This window comes from Populus nigra, chromosome 17 (assembly GCF_951802175.1).
Source record: "Populus nigra chromosome 17, ddPopNigr1.1, whole genome shotgun sequence".
NCBI classification, from domain to species: domain Eukaryota; kingdom Viridiplantae; phylum Streptophyta; class Magnoliopsida; order Malpighiales; family Salicaceae; genus Populus; species Populus nigra.
The window spans coordinates 1,389,613-1,409,123 of NC_084868.1; the positions used below are offsets into that span (position 1 = coordinate 1,389,613).

Below are 19,511 nucleotides of genomic sequence, written 5' to 3' on the forward strand. Positions count from 1 at the left end.
TGATTAGAATTTTTTTGGATGTAAAAAGAACAAGAAGAAAACTGATGATCTGATTTTGGCAAACTCCATCTGTTGGTATATTATTTGAGCTAATCTCTTCTTCCTTGATGAGGGATGGGGAAAAGGCAAGTGTATCTGTCTTTGTACTCTTCTGACGAGTTCCTTCAATATCAGTTACCAATCAATTCAATCCTATAAGAGTCTTGATTCCTTGCATACATCTTTCATTTTAATAATCAATCTTATATAAAGATTGGTTTCGAATCATCATTGGAAATCTTCTTCAAGCTAGCCATATCGAAATTAAACTGTACTCCTTGTAAATATGACAAGCATCAGGAACCGAGCTACCAAAGCCAGTTTTATGGATTCGGCACCAACCTACCGTTGAATGAGGCATGCATCAAACAGTTGAATGCTTTAAGATTCTTGAGACAGGATTCGCTCTGCGACTCAGATCCATCACCTTTATACATATGGATCTCCTCTTGTTTGCATTTTCTCCGAGCAAGAAAACCATAACCAATCAATCACATATGTTTTTTTTTTGGAGCCGGAGCCACACGTATATTGCCAGAGAGCCAGAGCAGGATAACCTTTACCGTCAAACAAAAAAGAAATATTCTCTCAATGTCGAGACCACAAAAATCTGAAAAGACCATTCTGTTAAAATGAGGAAATTTTACTAACGTGCTTCCTGTCCAAGTTCTTGAGCATTGATCTCGGCTTCATTTTTGGTTAGGGTATGCACATTGCAGGCCACACATTACCAGTCAAAGATCTAGTGAGCTCAAATAGTGCACATATATTTGACAGCACTCCACGTTTCTCTCCCATTCTTGTTCAAGAACAATATCCATCCCCCCCCTATATTGACCTGTTAATATGCTATCCACATAAAAAAAAAAACTTCTCTCTCACTAAATATTTTTGTTCTTGTATATTTTCTGTTTCCTGCTCGCTCTAGCCCATATCCTTGATTTTATATTAATTTTATACATGACCTCTTTTTTTAGCTGCGACTTCAGAGTCTTTTGGTTCCCTCTTGATCTAAAAAGTACTGAAAACAAAGGATGAATCAAAATTCTACCACGGAATTAGTTTGCGAGGCATTTGAGGCGCATAAGATGATACGTTTTAAGCATGAAGATGAAAATTACTTCAGTTTCTCACCTGTGCTTGTGCAGATTGGTTTAGTTACTCTTATAAAAACATTTTTTCAGTTCCTTCTCATGCCTTTTGGACAGCAGCGTTTTGTTTCGGAAATCCTGGTAATTAAATCCTCACCTTGTTACTCATTGAGCGTGCTATTGATTGAGTTTATGACAAATAATTAGCTTGATGCCATGATGTTTCGATCAATGTTTTTGTTCTTCTTGTTCAGCTGAGATGATAATGGTTTTTTCATGCTTCCAGGGTGGAATTGCCATAAGCCCTTCATTTCTTGGACATATGGAAAGAATTAATAGATATTTGTTTGCACCAAGGAGTATGATGATTCTTGATACCTTTGAAGTGTTTGGTCTCGTATTCGTTCTTTTCCTGCTTAGCTTACGGCTGGATATAACCGTCGTGAAGAAATGTGGGAAACTTGCAGTTGTTATAGGCCTTGCTTCTTTTGTGGTTCCGACGGTGATAACAACACTAATGGCTTCGTATCTAAGAGGATTCTTTAAACTGGAGCTTCACGAGGATGTCCATGTCATGGCTGTTGTTATATCAATATCTTCCTTCCATGTTGTTTTTTCCATCCTTGAAGATCTCAAGCTCCTCAATTCAGAACTAGGCCGCCTTGCTCTCTCTTCTTCAATGGTCAGTGGATTGTTCAGCTGGAGTTTTATAGTATTTTTTGCTAATTTGAAAGAAGCCTCGAAGTTTGGTTCAAAGAAAAGTAAAATATTAGCGCATATAACCAGAATCCCCATTGTTATGATCATTGTTTTCGCTTTCCGACCTATGATGTGGTGGATGGTAAGACAAACCCCTGAAGGACAGCCTCTGAAGCAGTCATATATTTTGATTATCAGTACTATGGTTCTTTTCTGTGGTTTTTTGGGGGAAATCAATGGACATCATTTTCTTTTTGGACCTGTGATCTTAGGCTTAGCTACCCCTGATAATCCGCAGCTGAATTCTTGCTTGATGGAGAAGATTGGTACCTTTGTTAATTCATTTCTAGTGCCATGTTTCCTTGTAGATGTTGGCAGAGGAATCAATTTGTTCCTTGCCACATTCCAACATGTTGCATTTGCGCTAATGCTCATCTTTATATCTACCTTGACCAAACTTTCTGTCATTATAGCCACTTCACTCTATTACAAGATGCCATTTCGGGATGCTCTCTCGCTCGGTCTCATCTTGAATTGCAAAGGTTTCGTCGATACACTATTATACAACGCTGCAAATAAGTTCGTGGTACCTTTTTCAACTTGACTGTACATAACTGTGAGCATGAAATCTATTAGCTTCCAGCTTTTGTTAATTAATCAAGAGAGCTAACGGACTAAAACCTCTAAACAATGTGCAGGGGCTAAAAACTGAGTTTTTTAGTATCCTGGTTGTCACAGCAATGCTGCAATCGGTGTTTGTTACCCTGTTAGTGAGACTTCTCTATGACCCTTCAAGAAGATATGTAGCCTACAAACCACGCACAATCCAGAACACCGGACTCCGTTCTGAACTACAAATCGTTGCCTGTCTCCATCAACAAGATGATGTCCGCTCCATTATCAATGTCCTTGAAGCAACCAATCCAACCAGGGCAAGCCCCATAGCGGTTTATGTTTTGAACCTTAAGAAGTTGATTGAAGGCACCTTGCCGCTTTTCATATCGCACAGATTGAACAATATTTCATCTGCTGAGAAAATCGACATTGTCAGCAACGCCTTCTATCAATTTGAACAGCAAAATCAAGGTCTTGTTACTGTACAATGCTTCACATCCTTCGCACCTTATGCTACAATGCACGACGACGTTTGCACTATGGTACTAGAGAAGAGTACCTCCTTGGTGATCGTTCCTTTTCAACGCTATGATAGCCCTTCAATGAGGGCAGTAAACAGGAACATCCTCGTAAAGGCTCCATGTTCTGTCGCTCTCCTTGTTAACCGTGGGAATTTGGATCGATATATTTTATCAGGTCGACTCACAATGAAGGTCTGTGTGGTTTTCATAGGAGGGGCTGATGATCGTGAGACGCTAGCATACGCTCAACGCATGTCCGGGCATCCCAACATCAGGCTGATAGTGCTCAGATTAGTCTCTGTGGACCAAACTTTTACTGATTTGATAGAGAAAAGACGCAACTCGAACATGATCAATGAATTCAGGCTCAACAATAACGACTGCCCGCGTGTTTCATATAAGGAAGAGATGGTTAAACATGGAAATGACACCGTTCGGTTGCTGGGAGCCATGTGCAACGATTTTGATCTCATTATGGTGGGAAGAAGACATGATCCTGATTCTACACAGTTAATTGGACTATCAGAGTGGGGTGAGATTGATCAGGATTTGGGTGTAATCGGAGACATTATGGCATCTAAAGACTTTGAGTGCAAGGCATCCATATTGGTGGTGCAACAACAAGCTTCGGTGGTGGAAGAGATGATTCAAAACCAAAAATACGTATCCATTTATAATTCTGATAGATAGATCTAGTTCAACTAATGTTATTCGAACTAATGTTACCAGCTGTACTCGTTGATATATATGAAGGAAGTTTTAGTAAAAGTTCCCACGACTCAGGCTTAGATAAGGTTATATGCTGGGCCGGTATGAACCCGGTAGTAAGAGAGATAAACGAGGCCTTGCTTCACAAAGGATCCCTCCTAATTCAGCATATGATATAAGCCCAGCCCGCGTAATGTTACACAAATGTGTCGTCTGCCGAAGTTACTGTGCTGATTTGGCTCGACAGATTAATTTGAATTAACTTTCATACATGAAAATAATGTTTTGATTTTTTAAAAAATAATTTAAAAGTTTGATCTGATTGTAAGTTAACTCGTCGGGTTAATTGAATAAACCCAAATCTATTCTAGATTCATCTCTTTCAAAACTTGGCCAAACTAAAATCGAGTCGAGCTACCAAGTCATCGGTTTTAATAACTGCCCCCAGTCTTGATTCTTTCTTTGAGCCTTGCAATGCACTTAAGTTTTTTGAAAATTGTTCGAAGGGTAGGATTTTTTAAGTTCCTTATTTAGACATTTGTAATCAAAACTTGATAGGACAGACTTCAATGAACTTCTTTTTTCTTTTTTTTTGGACACCACCTCACCTTCTCGAGAAAAGGAGGCATGCGAGCTATGTAGCCTAGAATCTAAGGATATCAAGGGTGTATTTGATTCAAATACCTCGACTTGTTGCCCATCGAAAACCTCCTCGATGTAGAAAATGATGGTGAAAATTTCTCAGTCACGTCAGAGGGTCAATTAGTGTCATGGGCCTGAAGGGATCATTCAACCGAAATGGGAATGGCTATGGCTTGATTTCAATTCTCGTGCCCTAGCTAGGCAGAGAGTGCTATGCTAGTTTTACTAGTTGAGGGCTTCCATCAACATACCATACAGCACCGAAAAGGCATTGAAAAAAGCTACAAAAGATCACCGTAACAGAGAACATCATGTCTATTTCAAAGAACCAACGGACATAAGATTAATGTCATCATGAGGGCAGCACGCAGATATTGAAAATTAGGCACCACGTTCTCACTTTATCTTACCTGCCCCCTGCATACATTGAAGCTCACTACCCGTGATCCGCAGCTCCTTCCATGCTTGCAGATAGAGATCTCTTCACAAGATCCCTCATTTTGTTCTTCAAGTCTTCACACGAATCCATTGGGGTTACCCCAAGTGGTTTTCTTCCCACTTTTTCCTAATAGAAAATTCTAAAAACCAAAGCCAGTGACAATCAAAAGAAGCTATAAAATGAACTTTAACACATTAATTCTAACTCTTTTTAGTTTTTACAGCCTGGGTCACAGATAATATCCCCAGATCGCCATTTAGTTGCCAAGTTAATATTTGAGAATAGAAAGGATATATATATATATATAGAAAGAATAATCTTACGTATACCCAATGATCGAGCAAATTCCAATCCTGTGATCGATACCCACAGCTCTGCTTTAGCTGAAAAGCGAACACCGTGTTAATGGCAAATCCCTTGATCCATGATCCCAAACTATCTCTAAGTAGTCTTCCTGCCCCTGTAAATCCCGGGTTGCCTTTGCTGCAACCATCAACGTTTAATTTCACCAATTCCATGGTGGTTTTGTCATCCTACCATTGTGACATGCTTAAGATTTAAAAACCAATTATATATGAAATTCAATATAAAAAACAAAAGTACTTTGATTAACAAAATGATTTTCCTGTATAATTGTATAAAAATCAAAAGCTACCCTTCTCTTTATCTTTAAACGTTTGAGAGTACAATTCTTTATCTTTAACTCTTGTTTAAGAGTACGTCTTTAAATATTGTTTGAGAGTACGAATACTAATTTAAAACATGTTTTATTTAAAAAATATTAAATTAATATTTTTTAATGTTTTTAAAAATATTAATATAAAAAAATTAAAAAAAATTATTTTAATAATTTAACAAACACGTGCCACGTACACGCGCATCCCTAGATGCAAGCAAACTTCACACTTCCTAAAGTCTCCTGAAGGCAAGTAATTAGATGTGTTTGGAATTGTCTCCTGAAGTAACTGTATTTGAAAGAGATGATTCAATAGCAATAGCACCAGTCATAAACCCACGAGCTCCGACTCGTACTCATCATAGTTAAGGCAAGATTAAAGGAATTTTTGAAATTATAATTTCACTTTAAAATATTTTTTATTTAAAAATATATTAAAATAATATCTTTATATTTTTAAAAAATTATTTTTAAAATTAACACATTAAAACAATTCAAAAATATAAAAAAAAAATAACTTTTAGCAAAAAAAAAATTAAAATTTTAAAAAATACAGGTTAAATTTTTTAAAAACACAAAGTGAATCACATTTCCAAGTTTCTTAAAGTGTATTAACCATTCAAAAATATAAAAAAAATTAATTTTTTATAAAATAAAAATTAAATTTTTTAAAAATACAGATTGGATTTTTTTAAAACATGGATTGAATCACATTTCTCAATAATCTCCAAAAAAAAAAAAAGCAAGAGCCAAAGCTTTCTAAAGTCGATGTAATAGATTTATTAGGATTTCCGAAAGTCCAGTAATAAATATATTTGAAATTGTAACAGCAGCAATGCTTCAAACTTCCTAGAATGGCTTAAAGCTTCAAACTTTCTAAAATTCAGTTAATAAATATATTTTAAATTATAAATATAATAATAATATTTTTTATTTAAAAATACATTAAAATAAAATTATTTTTAATATCAACAAATCAAAACATAAAAATACAAATTATTTTAAATAAAAAATAATTCAAAATATAAAAAAACAAGAACAAGCTAAACCTCGTTTCCAAACATCCCCGTTCCAGCTTGCTTTCTTCTTGAAAAGCGTAACAGCACCAAGATAAGCCACAAGGGTAAATAAAGCAAAATCGCAACCATTTTATCCAATCCTTCTAAATTTTTAAGGATAAATAAAGCTCAACTGCAACAATATCCAATCCGAAGCAGACAAAAGGCAATCCTTCAGTCTTTCTCCATTTAGATTACCACCAGCACGCTGTGGTTTCTTCTTTAGGACTCCAAGTCCCACACAAAGCAAAATGCCCGTCTGTCAAAAAAACCCATTCGAGTATTTGACACAACTCCTAGACGCAAGCAGCTGGCCGAGAGAATTTTTGCCCCAGTGCAGAATTCTGGACCAGTGCTAGCCAGAGTACAAGCGAAGGTAATTTGCTTTGATTTTTCACATCATAAGAGCTACTACAAAATACCATCATTTTTATACATGAAATATTAGTGGCGCTATCAACTAGGCTAAAACAGTTCAGACCCATTAATTAAACCTCTCAAATAACAATATAAAGAACAAAATACTCTGAGAAATCTCAAGTTAATAGAGCTTAGGCAATGGCGGCTTTGCGAACAAAGTATCGATATGCTGCGACCTTCTTTTTCCTGGAGAAGGTGTTGTCCACTGAGAGCACCATTTTGCCAGCTTCTCTTGGCGTAAATGAATTGCGAATTGCTTCTTCTGATGGTGCAATCTTCCTCGCCTTCTCCACCGCAATGGTGTAGCTTCCTGCGGCGTTGGGCACAAACTCAGCACTGTACTCCAAGTCCCAGCCCCCAACCACTATGTCCCATGTTATTGTTGCACCGGCCTGTATTTGATCACCCAAACGGGACACGATAATTACAACAAAACCCAACATTTTAATTCAAACAAATTAAAACCTTTTAACAAAATTCAGAAATATAAAAGAGAAGAAAAAAACAAAGAAATTGACCTCAATTCCTTCAATCTGAATGTTCACTTTCTCTCCTCCCTTGACAGTAAACTCAGAGGCTGGCTTAGGAGGGCCATTCTGCAGATCACTGGGTCTACTCAGTCCTCCATACTGAGCTGGAACATCCTCAGGCCTAATAAATCTTGTGACACAACAAAAGGCCCCCGTTAGATAACATACTCAGATCAGGGAGATAAAAAGGGCAAAAACAAAACACAAAATTCAAGCAGATTAGAAAAGGCAAGGAGCAGAGATTCGGGATCTCATAAATGGACGACTGGGGCTCCAACAAAACAAAACAAATTAACAAAAAAATGGTAAAGCAAACAGGCAGACGATAAAATACAAGAACTTAAGAGACTAACTTGTAAAGTGTTTCTGCAACATTTCCTTCCTTGGAGATCACAAACTTGCTCTTAGTTCGCTGAGTCAAGAAGGGACTGAACACGGAGTACAGCATGCTGAAGTACCACGGCACATTGATGAAAATCTAGCCCCAACCCAAAAAACCAAGTTAAAATTAAATCTCAATACATGATCAAATTGTTGAACATAAAGAAGAAATTGTAAACTATCAAGAAAAGGGTGTTATTTATTACCTTACGCGCAACCATTTCAGGGTAATTATCTTGAAACAAGGACAGGATCTGATTAGAAGCAACTCTAAGCTCTCTTTTAGGCATGTCTTTAAGATCAGTAACTTGGATAATGGAGTTAACACCTCCAGGCTTAAAATGCAAAAGACTAATCCCTCTTTCAAGAACCTGAACTCTCCACCTTAAGAACTTCTTTAGCTTCTCTTCATCACCGAAAATCCTCTCATACATTTCTTTATCTTTAAAAACCCCGTAAGCATTGTAACAAACTGGATGACCTTCTCTATCATAACCATGCATGTAAGCGACAACACCTTCAAGTTCTTTAAACCCCAAATCCTCTTCCACTATGTCATCAGCCCCGAACTCTTTTCTCCAAGACAGACACTTTTCTAACATGTGAAGTGAATCTTGAACTCTAAAATCCCTAGCTCTCAAAAACTTGAGCAAAATCACATCAGCTTTTTCATCATTGCTTAAAAGAGGAATACCCCACATGGAACATTCACTAGTAGCGTCAGACCCATAAGAAACTGAGAGTTTGTCTCTTAGTTCTTGAAGTGCCTTCTTCTCTGAATTTTTTAGGTGGGAAATGAAGTAAGTGTCTTCTTTGAAAGAAGGAGTACGTAAAGCAGCTGCTTCCATCAAAGAGGTAACAAAGCTTTTCTTGTATGGTTTTGGCGAGGCTTCAGATACTGAATAGTCTTGGTGAGGTGTTTGTTGAAGTGAAATAGGTGATGAAGCATCCATTTCGAACGGGACCCAGGTGGAATCTACTTGCAAAGATTGGAAATTTAGTGGTGTAGTTGATGTATGTTTAGATGGGCTAGCGAAAGTTATGATTGATTCTCTAGGAGAGCAGAGCAGGGGTTTGGCAAAGAGTGTGTTGCAAGGGAGGATAAAAGAACAGGGATGGCTAGCTCCTGTCACTGAGGGAGTGAGAGAAGGCTATGAGTGTGAAAATTTGCAGAGAGAAAACAGTGTATAGAGAGTTGAGCCGCGATTTTGATTTGAACTTTCAAAAGGAGCTTATAAAAAAGAGAAAAATCAACAAGAGCGAGAATTGAGAAAAGGTAATTTTGAATTGAGCTGAGGAGTGAGGTCCCGAGCTGGCTGTGGGTAAAGCCGTAAAGCACTGACAAAAACAAAATATTTTATGGCATGTCCTAAACTCTTTTTTTCTATAGAATAAGGAAGGTTTTTTTATTATTTTTTTTTTAACCAAAAATATTTGCTTGTTTTTTATTTTTATTTTCATTTAATGGTTCTCATTGTCGATAAAAGTTTATCATTTCGAATAGCTTCATGTAAGAATTAGAGTTTTATGATTAAATTAACACTCTTTCCCCGTATTAAAAATTATCTTAATTTTAATAAATTTCAAATTTATCATTAAATATAAGATTTTAAATGGTATATATCATCAAATATATAAAATTATAGAAATATAATATTTTATGATACATGTATATACATAGACCAAAATTATCCTTTGCTTCAAGGTATAAATCTTAAAGTTTATAATTTTTTCAATTTAAATTTTAAATTCTTGAGTTTTCATAATAATCTAGTATTTTATCCCTAAAGAATTGTGACATCTTGTTCCTGATCTTTCTAAGTTTACTCATTTTTAAATCCATCTGGATAGTTTTTCATTCGACATCAATTGTAATACTATATATATGTTAAAGTCTAATAAAATTAATGTTTTTTTTATAATTTTAATTTGTTAATATAAAAAATTAAAAAAAAACTCTGAATTTCATTACCGAGCAGTCACCTAGGAACAAGGGATAATTATTCCAATCTCTGAAAACGAATAATAAATAAATAAATAAAAAGAATTGTCTTTCTAATTATTGCAGGGCATGGTCATTCAGGAAAAAATAGAATTAAATGACCAGAAACTAATAATAAATAAATAGACTTAAGCCGAGTCAAAGCCATGAAAAAGAAGCCGTAGAATTTGAGAAACGAAGGGGTGGTGGTGGCTTGCAGGGGAGGCGATAATAATTGAGGGTACACAGAGCTGGGCACGGGGTCTTTGCAGGTATGGTCCACCTCACTCCGGTAACCCTGAAAAAAAAATTTTTCTTACAAGTGTGGACCCACCTTCTCTTCTCCTCTCACACGCCACCCAAGCTCGAATCTCGGGCGGCAACAGTACTGTCTCTTGACTACTCTCCACCAGCAAAGGAAAAGACATCATCTAAAGCACAGAGAGACATATACATTATACAGTGGGGCAAAAAGACAACGTGGAAAGTGGGGTTCGATAAGATCATCTTTTTGGTTGCTAATTACCAGCGTAAATCTTAAGTTAACCATGATTAAGGTGGTTTAGGCGGTAGTGGTTTCTGGTCGGGTGGTCCTGTTTGCCAAGTACTCGTGCGGTACACATCAGTGAGCTTCACACGTTGCTTCTCTTTGTTCTTCTCTTTTCTTCGTAGACCCTTCTGCTTTATTAAGGATGTTAATTATGAACATGATAACGCAAACGAAAATACACAAATTAATAGAGAGGAGGTATGATTCAGGGAGATTATCCATTTGAGTCTTCTAACAGATTTTAAGATGGTTAGAAGCTTAAATAGTTATTAATTTAAAAATTTATAAAATTAGTTAGAATAAACATAAATTAACTTGAATATCCATATTAATAAAAAAACTACACAAATTAAAGACACAATTGCTATTAAAAAAACAAAAAGGTGTTGTTTTCACAAAATAATTGTAATTCATGCTCTTCGTGTCACTGAATAATTATCTTTTAAATGACCAGAAACTAACATTTTCAAGGTAGAATGTCAAAATCCTAAAATAAAAAGGAAACCGTAAAATAAAATTCAAGATTTAGATAAAAATCTAAAAGAAAAAACTTAAAATAATAAAATTAACACGAACAAGAATTTTCAAGCCTAATTTGAGGTTTTTTGGAGCTCGATTTGTCACAACAAGCTTACTTTTTTTATAGAATTGGGCTTATAGATTTATTTGGGTGAAATTTAAATATGATTCAAAGGTTAAATAAATCAATAGACAAATCTACCGAGCTTTATCGATTTACTAGTGCCAGATACATGTTTAAATATTTAAAACTATCATATTTTATTAATTCAGTAAAATGAAATGCTCGAGAGACATTTATGATGATAAGGCATTGATTACACTGCGTTTCATAAAAATTTTAAATTCTTTTTGTTAAAAAATAAATTTTTTATATATTTTGAATCGTTTAATACACTGATTTCAAAAATATTTTTTAAAAAATAAAAAAATATTATTTTAATACATTTCAATACGAAAATAACTTTAAAAAATAACCACAACTACACTTCTAAATAAATACATTCATGTAATTGAGCTTAAGGTTTACAAAAAGAATTTTGAAGCAATTTTGACTAGAGTCTTACTTTTGAAAGTGAAAGCAAGGGGAATAATTTTAGTATCCTGTATTTTTTTAGAGGATATTTGAAATATAATTATTTTTTAAAAATTATTTTTAATATTGATATATTAAAATAATAATAAAAAATAAAAAAATAGTTTATTACAAACAGCCTTTAATCAAACTAATTAAGTGGTTAGCATAGTAGGGAGCTTTACCTAATAATGGCATTAGGTTTCTGTGGAGAAACGTAGAAATAGCTTACAATTTACATCCCTTAATTAATAATAGAAGAAAAGATAAATATTCGCATGTTTTTTTATTAGGAAAGATAAATATTCCAAACAAATTTTGAATAAGAAAATAAACATCACGACAATGAGTATGCATTATTTGGAACTGTCAGGGGATAGGTAAACCCTTGACAGTCAAAGTTCTTCAAGAGCTCTTCAGAAAATATAGCCCATCGATCTTACCAGGGTTGAGAGCGTCAATTTGTATTTTTAAAAATTTTAATTTTAATTTTTATTAAAAATTAATTTTTTTATATATTTTGAATCGTTTTAATACATTAATTTTTAAAAAAAAATTAAAAAATTTAAAAAAATTATTTTAATACATAAAACAAGTATAACTACACTCTCAACTATATTTTTAATTTAGGTCTGGTGGCTTCCGCCGATGGTGGCTTGTTGTAATTCATACGTTGAACGAAATTCATGAATACATAGCAACAAAGGCAGCTTATACAGGGCGATGTGGTAGGCTGACGAGTTCTCGATCGGAGGCAAAATCTATTTTCGAGCAAAACTAAATATTGCATAAAAATTTGGAGTTGATGGTGTTGGACTGCGTAGAACTTCTTCCGAATATGTTTATGGACTGGATTGAAAGTCTCGGGTTCAAGTAGAAATTTATTTCATTTTGTTTTTGTGTTTAAAAAATATTTTTAAAAAATTTAATTTTTTTATTTTCTTACTTCAAATTAATATTTTTTGGTATTTTAAGATCATTTTAATGCACTAATATCAAAAATAATTTTTTAAAAATAAAAATATATATATTATTTTTATACATTTTCAAATGAAAAACACTTTAAAAAATAACTACAACTACACTTTCAAACACCCTCAAATTAAAAACATGCTCCTTACCAGACAAGTTGGGAACATGGTTAAATTAGGTATAGAAAATGTTATTTTAGATTTTTCTTTATTTTTCCTAAATATTTTTTAATTTTGGATTTTTTTTATTTCCCTCATTATTTTAGTGTTTTTTATTTATTTTCAAACTTAGGTCAATTTAATACATATTTAAAGAATTACAACTTATTTTCAAAGGGGTTTTATTTATCCACTTCCGAACTTTTATCTTCTTGTGTGAGAATAAGACCCCGTTTGTTTAGTGGAAAGTGAATTCCTGAAAATCATTTTCCAAACTTTCTTATATTTATTTGCCATTGAAAAAATTGATCAGTGGAAAACACTTTCTAGTTAAATGAAATTTTAGCTTGATTTCTTGGAAAGTGTTTTCTTTTTATTTTGGATGGAAAATACTTTTCAGAAGTTGTGAAAAATTTAGAAATATCATATTATTTGTTGATTATAACAAATTTGGTTTTCAAACTTTTTATTGTTATATATTTTGTTTTGATTTTTTTTTTCAATTTCACCATTTAGAATTTGATATAATTTGATTTTTATATTAACTTTAGTCCTTATTTTTTTACGATTGTTACTTGCTTTTCTCTTATTATTCTTTTAATTGAAATTTTTTATCTATCAAATTTGATCATCATTCTTTTGATTGTTACTTATTTTATTTGAAATAATTTATGAAATTATAATTATTTTAATTATAATTTCATCATTTTTTAATTTTTTTATTTGTTAGATTTGATTTATATTATTTTGATTGTTATTTATTTTATTTGAGATAATTTATGAAATTATTTTTTTTCAATTTTATTCTCATTCAAATTTTTAATTTATAAGATTTGTTTCTCATTATTTTAATAAACTTGAAAAACAACATTAATAAGTTATTTTCTAACTTATTTTTCATGACATAACTAAATACTAAAAAATATTTTTTAATTTATTTTTTATGATACTATCAAATATCAAAAAATAATTTATTTTTAAAAAAATTTATTTTTTAACCAACAAACAGGGTTAGAAATAGCTTTCAGGGATCTTCTCTCAATCCCTTCTTTCTGGGTTTTTCTCCAATCCTAATTTACCTATTTCAAGCAATATTAAAAACCCGATATTCTCATCTGTCAGAAGTCCCTCATCCATTGGACAGCTCCAGGCAACCTGAAAATTAATTGTGATGTTTCAATAAAAGGGTTTGCGTTGGCAGGGATTGAAATTGCATGTCGAAATAAGATTGGGAGTGTGGTTGATGGTCCAGAGATACAAAAATTTGAAAAACATAATTGCATAAATTTGTTTATATATATATAAATTATTTTAATACGATGATGTAAAAGATATTTTTTAAATAATAAAAAATATTATTTTAATATATTTCTAAATAAAAAATACATTCTAATTAACCTTACCGAAATGCAGTTTTTTGTCGGATGAATAGGAAGGCAAATCAAGCTGCGAATTGGCTAGCTAGAGCGTCTAGGCTCTCTCTTTGCCCAATGAATTGGATTTGTATTCACCTCCTTAGCCTCAAGCGGATTCCTGTATCTGATTTGTCTGATTAATATTATATGCTTTGGTGGTCAATAAAAAAAAAAAAAAAGCAAGACTTTGCATTCATCAACATCCATGCAAATTTAGGGTTATTTATGAGCATTTAAGTAGATATTCCTTGTATTTTGAGAGGGATGTCTAGAAATATCTCTTTTAAAGTATTTTTAATTTAAAAATATATTAAAATAATATTTTTTTGATTTTTAAAATTTTATTTTTGACATCAATATATTAAAACAATCAAATCAAGTTAATTATAAGTAATTAACTTGATTTTTTAACTATTTAATTAATCTGTTACATTAAAAAGATTAACTAATTTGTTTTGATAATCTATAGGGATTTAATTATAATTAACTCTACAATATTTTCATATTCTCTACAACCATAATAGTTATTGTTTGTGGTGTTTTTTTTTATTATTAACGTGGGTGTTTGAGCCAGTTTATGCGTACCTCGATTAATTTCACGAACCCCGAAGTTAATGACCATATAAGTCTCCAATAATCTCAAAAGAAATCAAACTCGTAATCATTAGAAAACAAACCCAAGAGATGGACCAGTTAACCTACTTCTCGGGTATTGTTTCTGGTTGGATGGTCGGTTGGGACCTGGGAGGCTTGGATTAGATAATGGGGTATAAATCTTCAACAAGTACAAAGAAATTGATGGTTAGAAGATGGAATCTTATTCAGCACAATGACGAACACAAATACACATTAACCAGAGACATGTTTCATGTGGTTAAGTTTGGAAAAATGGCATCACCCAAGCAAAACAAAGCACAGCTGAGGAAACATCATTTTCAGAGCAATTTCCTTCAGAAATATATTGACGCTATGTGTGAGAATGATTGGCCTGCCTTGTGTCATGTCAACCTCTTTCTGACGTGGATCACCATGATGGCAGAAAATTGCATGATTCATTTCCGGTGGACAACGAGCTGGTTCGGGATGCCATTTTCCTGCAATTTTTAGTTATCAGCAGCCTCCCGTAGCAAGTCAATTCTATGTTTTTTTTTTAAGAATAAAAAAAAAAGCAGCAGTCAATTTTATTCTGGCCACGGTAATTTTTAAGTATTTATTTAACATTTTAGTAGTTTTTATTACTATAATTTTAAAAAAATATGTTTAGTTAAAATTAATTTGAAATGTATTTTTATAAGTAAAATAAATAAAAACAAATTTCCATGAATGAAAAGTACAAGGTTTGAAATGTGATTATATATAAAATCTAGTGTAAAAAACATAAATTATTTGACTAAATAAATGGTTTGTTTTTTTACATTGTTGAACAAAAAACAAAATTTAACGTAATTCAAAATAAATAGTTATTAAAAGTGTTTTTGAAATTAAAATTGAACCTGTTTTTTATTAAAATTTAAAATAAATTTAATATTTTTAGATTATTTTGATATGTTAAAGTTTAAAATAATTTTTTAAAAATAAAAAAATATTATTTTAATATATTTTTAAGTTAAAAAAATTTTAAAAATTAATTTTTATTATACTTCTAAATACACGGTAATTACAAAAAGGGTGTTTGATATTATGGTTACGGGTGCTTTTCAATTAGCTTTTCGTGTCGAAATGCATGCCAATGATTTTTTTCATTTTTGAAAAATCATTTTTGACATCAGTATATTAAAACGATCTAAAAAGTATAAATCGCACTTAATTTTAACAAAAAAAAAATTTAAATTTTAATGAAACACAGTTACAAATACAATATCAAAAAATATATAAAAAAAAAAGGGGAAACCCTTGGGCCCGCGGTAGAGAAAAAGGCAGGATATTGAAATGGATAATGGATAGAAAAGAGAGAATGGAATTAGGCATTAGGCATTCGGCGTGGGGAAGTATGGAGGGAGGTTCGGAGGAATTTTTGGGGATTTGATGAGGAAGTGTGTGCGATTAGGGCAACTACTTTGAACCCACTAATAATTTTACCCACCGAAGGTCTTACTCTTACCTCTTTTTGCTCTCAAATTCAAAATGCTAAGCTATTAGGCTAAAAGAGCCTATGAGGGTATAAAGTACATATGCTCATTTTGGCACCTTTCATCATTATTTCGAATACTCATGCATTCCAATGGTTTCTTCCCATCTATTTCACCAACTCCTATCATCAAATAGTATAGCACGGTATTTTATGATCCGATCATGGGAAACCTTATCCATAATTGTTTGTTTTTGCTGTTCAGATTGTTTTTTTTTAATATTTTTTATTTAAAAAATATTAAATTAATTTTTTTAAAAAGTTTTTCAATCATTTTAATATATTAATATTAAAAAAATTAAATTAAAATTATGCATTGCATTACCAAGCATGCACTTAATCCCTAGAGTATCACATTAGAAAAAAAATTATCAGTTTGAGCCCGTTTAAGGACGCGGCAGTGTAACTGCGAATTTATCAAAATTAAAATTTTTTTGTTAAATTTTTATATATATATTTTGAGATTGTTTTGATGTTCTGATCTCAAAAATAATATTAAAAAAATAAAAAATATATATTATTTTGATATATTTCTAAACAAAAAACACTTTAAACCACAACCGCTACCACAATCCGGCCCTAATCCCTAATACTTGGACAATTTTAAACTGGGTCTTTCTATCCATTTATATTAGCAATTCTGGAAATTTTGTCAAAACCGTGCTGTTTTGTTGCATGAAAGACAGACGCAGGTTAAATGAAAAATATCAGCAGATCCCAACAGGAGGACCTGATAGCGAAATGCCTAAGAGTAAAGGGCCAAATTGATTAGATATTTGTTTTTTGTGACAATATTAAGAATTTGGTACTAATTTAGCGACAAAACTAAGGTTTCTTCTATGAAAATCTTAACGTTCTCGAATTTTAATCGCTGAAAACTAGTAAAAATTGAAGCATCTGTGGCTCGATGGAAACTGTCAAGATGCAATGTTGATGAAGCCTCCGAGAGTGTGAGCAGAGAGCAGTGGGAAGCTGCATATTTCTGTGGAGCAAGCCATGCCATAGCTTGCTTGCTTGCTGTTCCATCATAATTTTGCCCATAAAAGAAGGCTCAAGTCTAGAAGCCAATCCATAAAGGGCATGTATTCAAAGTACAACGATCAGACAGAGGTAGCAAAACCATGGGAACACGAGAAAAGTTGTTTTAAATTTAAATAAATCACACCGATTCTCTTTAACTTTTCTGCTTTGAATCGTATTTAGCTTTTGACTTGTGCGCAAACCTCACTTGATTATAAATTCCCTTTAATCATCGGTCTCCAAAAAGGTTTCTAGTCCTATTTTTTTATTTTATTTTAATTCTAGCTGGAGAAAAATATCCCCAAATTAAGCATATCATCTTTCTTTCTTCTTGTTGGGTTTGGGAGTGAAGTTTCTTTATTTTATTCTCCTAGTAGCAATAATTTGAAAGAGTAGTATGGGTTGTGTTTTGATGTATTTTTTTTTAATATATTAAAATAATATTTATATATTTATATATTAAAATAATTTAAAAAATAACAAAATAATAATTCACCACACCACAAAACATACTCTTCATGTAATTAGAAATCCACCACAAAAACCAAATATTCTTGAGATTTTGTTATCTCTTCTCTCTTTATTTTTATGCTAGCAGAAAAATCATAGCCAAGTTCTGAGAGGTATAATTTATTTGGTAAGATTTTAAATTTGTTTCTTATATATTATCAGTTTGAATATCGTAAATCTCATGATCACTAAAATTTATATAATTATTAATTTCAAGGTCTCAGAGAATTAATCAAGACTAGTCAAGGCATACATAAGTTAATTCAAACACTTATAATTACAAAAAAAAATATCCATGGTAAATTTCTCAATGAATCAATGGTAGCGGTCCTTCTCATCTCCCTTTCTTCTCTATTTCACATTGAATGAATTTAGATTTAGTTCCTTGTGGATCCATCTAATTTCGTTTTTTTTTTCCTGTTAATATTCTCTCTATCAGTATTGTAGCTTTATCTGTCTAATTGTTGGATTTTATGTCTTCTGAATAAGAATTTGATAATTACATCTTATGATCTAGAGAAAAAAATGATAGAGAGAAGAGATCTTTCATCAACAGTGCTCGATAATATAAGCCCGTTCCTCCATTGATTTATGACGAAGGAAGATTTTTTTTTCTAGACAGAAAGTATCCAAAGTTTCAATTTCAATGTAGCCATAGAAATGAGCCACGTCTGTGTGCTCTGCATTACATGTAAAAACAGATTCAAGTACAATCCTCTTAATGAATCCAAAATCTTCATCTTTTTTTCTCAGGATTTTATACTGTTTCGAGGAAAATCAAGTGTCTCAGAGATGAAATGATCATGTAGGTTGCTAGGGTGAAAAATCTTTTACCCCAGATGAGATTCTGTCTCTTCCTCTACAAGTTTCTGCATGAAGTGATGGATGAAGTACAAACAGCAAAAATAACCAAATTATTTGTCAAAAAGAAAAGGATTAAAGAATTATAGAAGAAAAGGCCAAATGGAACCGCAAAAAGTTGCAGCTAAAAGAGATTAATGTGCTCGATGAACATGAAAAAGAAGAAAGAACATCTATCTCATCGATCTTAATCGCATAAAATCTAGCCAAATTCTGCTCCAAGTTACCTGATGAAAGTTATTTTTTAGAGTGGTTTTTATTTATAAATATATTAAAATAATCTAAGGATATTAAAAAAAATGAAATAAAAAAATATTTGTTCTCAGAAATATTTTTAAAACAAAAAAAAGGTTATTTTAACATATTGTGTTTGTCTTTTAAGACTTTTTATGCCCCGTCCCCACCACAAAGACTAAGACCCAAAAAGAAATATGAAGGAATACAGCTCATGTAAGAGCAGAAATGTCACCGTTCACTCGGACAGTAAAACATGAAACAAAAGCTTTTTGATTTTAGAGAGTGGAGCTTTATGCTAAAACAACATGAAATTAATATGAACATCCAACTTTGGCCTTAAGGCTAGAAAATTGCATTTGTAATGCAACGAACAGCAGACCTTCATATTCATATAAATACCCAGTCCTCCGAGCAGGCTTTTCTCCAGCTCAAGGGACTCTCTCCTGCTCTTTAGTCTAAGCACTCGATCCAAAACTAGGCATCTTCATGGCCACCTTTTTGAACCATGTCCTCCATGGAAATTCCCAGGAAGTTCTGTGGCTAGCAGACGCTCTAATGCATGGTTACTGCCTCCAGGAAAACCAAGCCATGCCACACTCTCGTATTCTATACTACATGGATTGTTAGTACAATGTTTTTCTCATCAATAACTATCACGTGTCGACCTATCTCTTTAAAAAATGCTAATCATTCACGGCAATAACTCCCGAGCAACAACTTTTCTCATCAATAACACAGCAACTAATAACTTATATTTCCAAGTCATT

General features: G+C 32.5%; 2 protein-coding genes across 2 annotated transcripts; one reads left to right on the forward strand and one right to left on the reverse strand.

Moving 5' to 3' along the window:
* The first annotated feature begins 1,127 nt into the window (after positions 1 to 1,127).
* Positions 1,128 to 3,655, forward strand: LOC133676909 (cation/H(+) antiporter 27-like). Its single transcript, XM_062098704.1, has 3 exons — positions 1,128 to 1,271; positions 1,417 to 2,415; positions 2,528 to 3,655. The coding sequence occupies exons 1-3, from the start codon at positions 1,128 to 1,130 to the stop codon at positions 3,653 to 3,655; spliced, it is 2,271 nt and encodes a 756-aa protein (XP_061954688.1).
* A 2,903-nt stretch (positions 3,656 to 6,558) lies between these two features.
* On the reverse strand, positions 6,559 to 9,049 carry LOC133676508 (patellin-6). Its single transcript, XM_062098182.1, has 4 exons — positions 8,026 to 9,049; positions 7,792 to 7,916; positions 7,427 to 7,568; positions 6,559 to 7,300 (listed from the first exon to the last, which is right to left on the reverse strand). Exons 1-4 carry the CDS (start codon positions 8,770 to 8,772, stop codon positions 7,040 to 7,042), a joined length of 1,275 nt encoding a protein of 424 aa, XP_061954166.1. The 5' UTR covers positions 8,773 to 9,049; the 3' UTR covers positions 6,559 to 7,039.
* Positions 9,050 to 19,511: the final 10,462 nt, after the last annotated feature.